This window comes from Atta colombica, unplaced genomic scaffold, assembly GCF_001594045.1.
Source record: "Atta colombica isolate Treedump-2 unplaced genomic scaffold, Acol1.0 scaffold103, whole genome shotgun sequence".
Taxonomy (NCBI): domain Eukaryota; kingdom Metazoa; phylum Arthropoda; class Insecta; order Hymenoptera; family Formicidae; genus Atta; species Atta colombica.
Window position 1 is genome coordinate 21,318 of NW_017259188.1, and position 2,489 is coordinate 23,806.

Genomic DNA, 2,489 nt, shown 5'->3' on the forward strand with positions numbered 1-2,489 from the left:
TCAAATACTGGTTCATAAATAAGTTCCTTTAAAAATTCATAAATATTCTCTTTATCTACTTCATCGAGTTCCCAAGACTGTCTTTCAAAATAATCCAATATCAGATCTAAGCTTCTTGCTTCTATGTCAAATGATATGAGACGCAAATAACCTTAACATAAAAAGATATTTAAATTAGATGATATCATTTATAATGAATATGGTCTAATATAATAAAGAGATTTTTATTACGAACCATCTATTTCAACTATTAAGAAATCTGATAGGGCCTGTTTTAACTCTTGATCACTAGCTTGTAACTCATTTTGTAATCTTTCCCAACTGTATAATACATTTCGATCTATAGTAGATTCGTATTCCAATCCATTGAAAGAAGAAGATTTAAGCAGACTTGATAAATATATCAGATCAGGTTTGGTTTCTTTCACCTTGAACACGAAAGACTATTAATTTTTTTTTGCAATTCATTTTACACATCATTCAAATATTATAGAATACTACAAGTACCTCGTAGTATAAGTTAAATATCTTCTTTATATTATGTCTTTCTATAGTTCTTTCTGTAACTTCTTCGATATCTGTTGTCTTACCCAGCTTTAGGTTTGGTACCAACAACCACGAATTGGATATCTCTGCCTCTCTGACCTCATAGGTACAAATTTGTGTACATAGCATAGCATTGTCATGTTTATTACCACGAAATGATATTCTACAGTTACAAAATTATATTATTTATAATTACTTTACAGAATAAAAATTGCAATATTAATGTTCAAAGAGGATCTCAACTTTCAAGGATCTATTTTATAAAATAAAAATCACAAAAATTTGAAAAAGACATACGCATCTCCCTGGTTTAATCCCTTTAATATCTCCTCGTCTACTTCCAACAATATCATATCATTGGCTTGATGATCTTGCATGGAATATAGAGATTGTGTCATGATATTTAAATCAGACTCTTTAATCCCAGCCAATTCCAAGATCTCACAAACATTCTCCTTGACATGAATGTTCCTTAACAAGAAGAAACATTGTAAAATTGATATTAAAAAAATATATAGAAAATTCGTTTAACAATAATCACCGTTTATCGGCCGATTTCGTTAACAAATCAGCAGACTCCATATGAAGTTCAGATAATTATGAAGGAGACGAGCTTTTATATAAAAGTCAATGAAATTAAACTTATTCGACGCTTTTTGCATAAAATGAACAAATTTAACAGAAAAAAAACAGCGCTCTGTCCCACGAATCGAGATATTAATTCAGGTTAAAGTTGACAACTATTCAGGTTAGGAAATCTGTCACAGCAATACTCTCAAAGATCAATGAGCGCGTTTGTGAAAGTAGTCAATAATAGGGCTTCAAGATTGATTCGGATTTAAAGCTATCCGGATATCCGAATTACGAATAAATGTGATACTTCAAATTCGAGTTATCCGGAGATTCGAATTTTCAGGATGCGTTCCATTTCTTACATAATGCGCATAGAAGATAGAAGTTCGTTTCGTTTCTCTTCATGCACATTCAACGTACGTTTCTCTGCATGCATGATTCAATCTACTGCCAATTGCATGACCTCGCCCCTTCCGATGCATGAGATCGCATGAAGTATTTCATTTCTCGAGCTGAGGCAGTTCATGCAGCTTATGCAATCAATATATTTTAGCGCGAAACTGAAATCATGGGTGGTTCGGCTGGAGCGAGTATACTCAAAATCACGCAAGGGTTAAAGATACATAAGTAAAGTGAAGATCCAAAGATTACCTCAAAATACTCAAAAAATTTTTAAATTTAATATTTCACATATACATATATTATATAATATACAGTATAATACTCTGGTATTACCGAAAAATTATGCATACCATCTTGATCAAAAAGTTCCCGGAATTACCACCAGATGATGCTCTGAGTCAGCTGATTTGAGTTCTGTTTTTTGGTTAGGTTGCCACATCTATTATTGACATTCCCACCAAATTTTATCACCATAGCTTGACATTTGTAAAAGTTACGCCTTAAGTATATCTACTTCTGCACGTATTTTCGACTTTTTACAGTTTTAAAAATGGAGTTGAATTTGCAACAACGAGTTTGTATTAAATTTTGCGTTAAAAATGGATTCAATGGTGTGAAAACCTTGGAAATGGAAAACTGTTTCGGCAGTGATACTCTAAAGAAAACAGCCGTTTATGAGTGGCATGAAAAAACCATTACGGGGAACGCGTTTTAACAGCCGAAAAGAGGTAATGGAAAAATCGAAGACGGCTCTGATGGCTATACCGACAATAGAGTTCCAGAAATGTTTCGAGAGCTGGATCAAGCGCTGGCAATCAAGTGCGTTGCAGTCGATGGGGAGTACTTTGTAGAGGACAATATCACTTTTGATGAATAAAACTTGTATTTTAAGTTTTCTGAATGAATTCCGGGAACTTTTTGATCAAGATAGTATACTGATATTATGAAAATTTTATGAATACATTTAA

The 2,489-nt window shown here is 32.7% G+C and overlaps 1 protein-coding gene across 2 annotated transcripts in view; it reads right to left on the minus strand.

Moving 5' to 3' along the window:
* Window positions 1-1,571, minus strand: part of LOC108688132 (sister chromatid cohesion protein DCC1) — a 2,401-nt gene extending 830 nt beyond the window's left edge. Inside the window, exons 1-5 of one of the 2 annotated variants that reach the window (XM_018194265.1) lie at window positions 1,482-1,571; window positions 844-1,017; window positions 508-709; window positions 236-428; window positions 2-151 (exon numbers count right to left, since the gene is read on the minus strand). In XM_018194265.1, coding sequence (XP_018049754.1) covers window positions 2-151; window positions 236-428; window positions 508-709; window positions 844-1,017; window positions 1,482-1,555 — 793 coding nt within the window. In that variant the 5' untranslated portion in view covers window positions 1,556-1,571. Of the gene's footprint in view, window position 1; window positions 152-235; window positions 429-507; window positions 710-843; window positions 1,018-1,087; window positions 1,161-1,481 lie in introns of those variants that run through there. The other variant, XM_018194272.1, reaches the window with a different exon arrangement.
* Window positions 1,572-2,489: the final 918 nt, after the last annotated feature.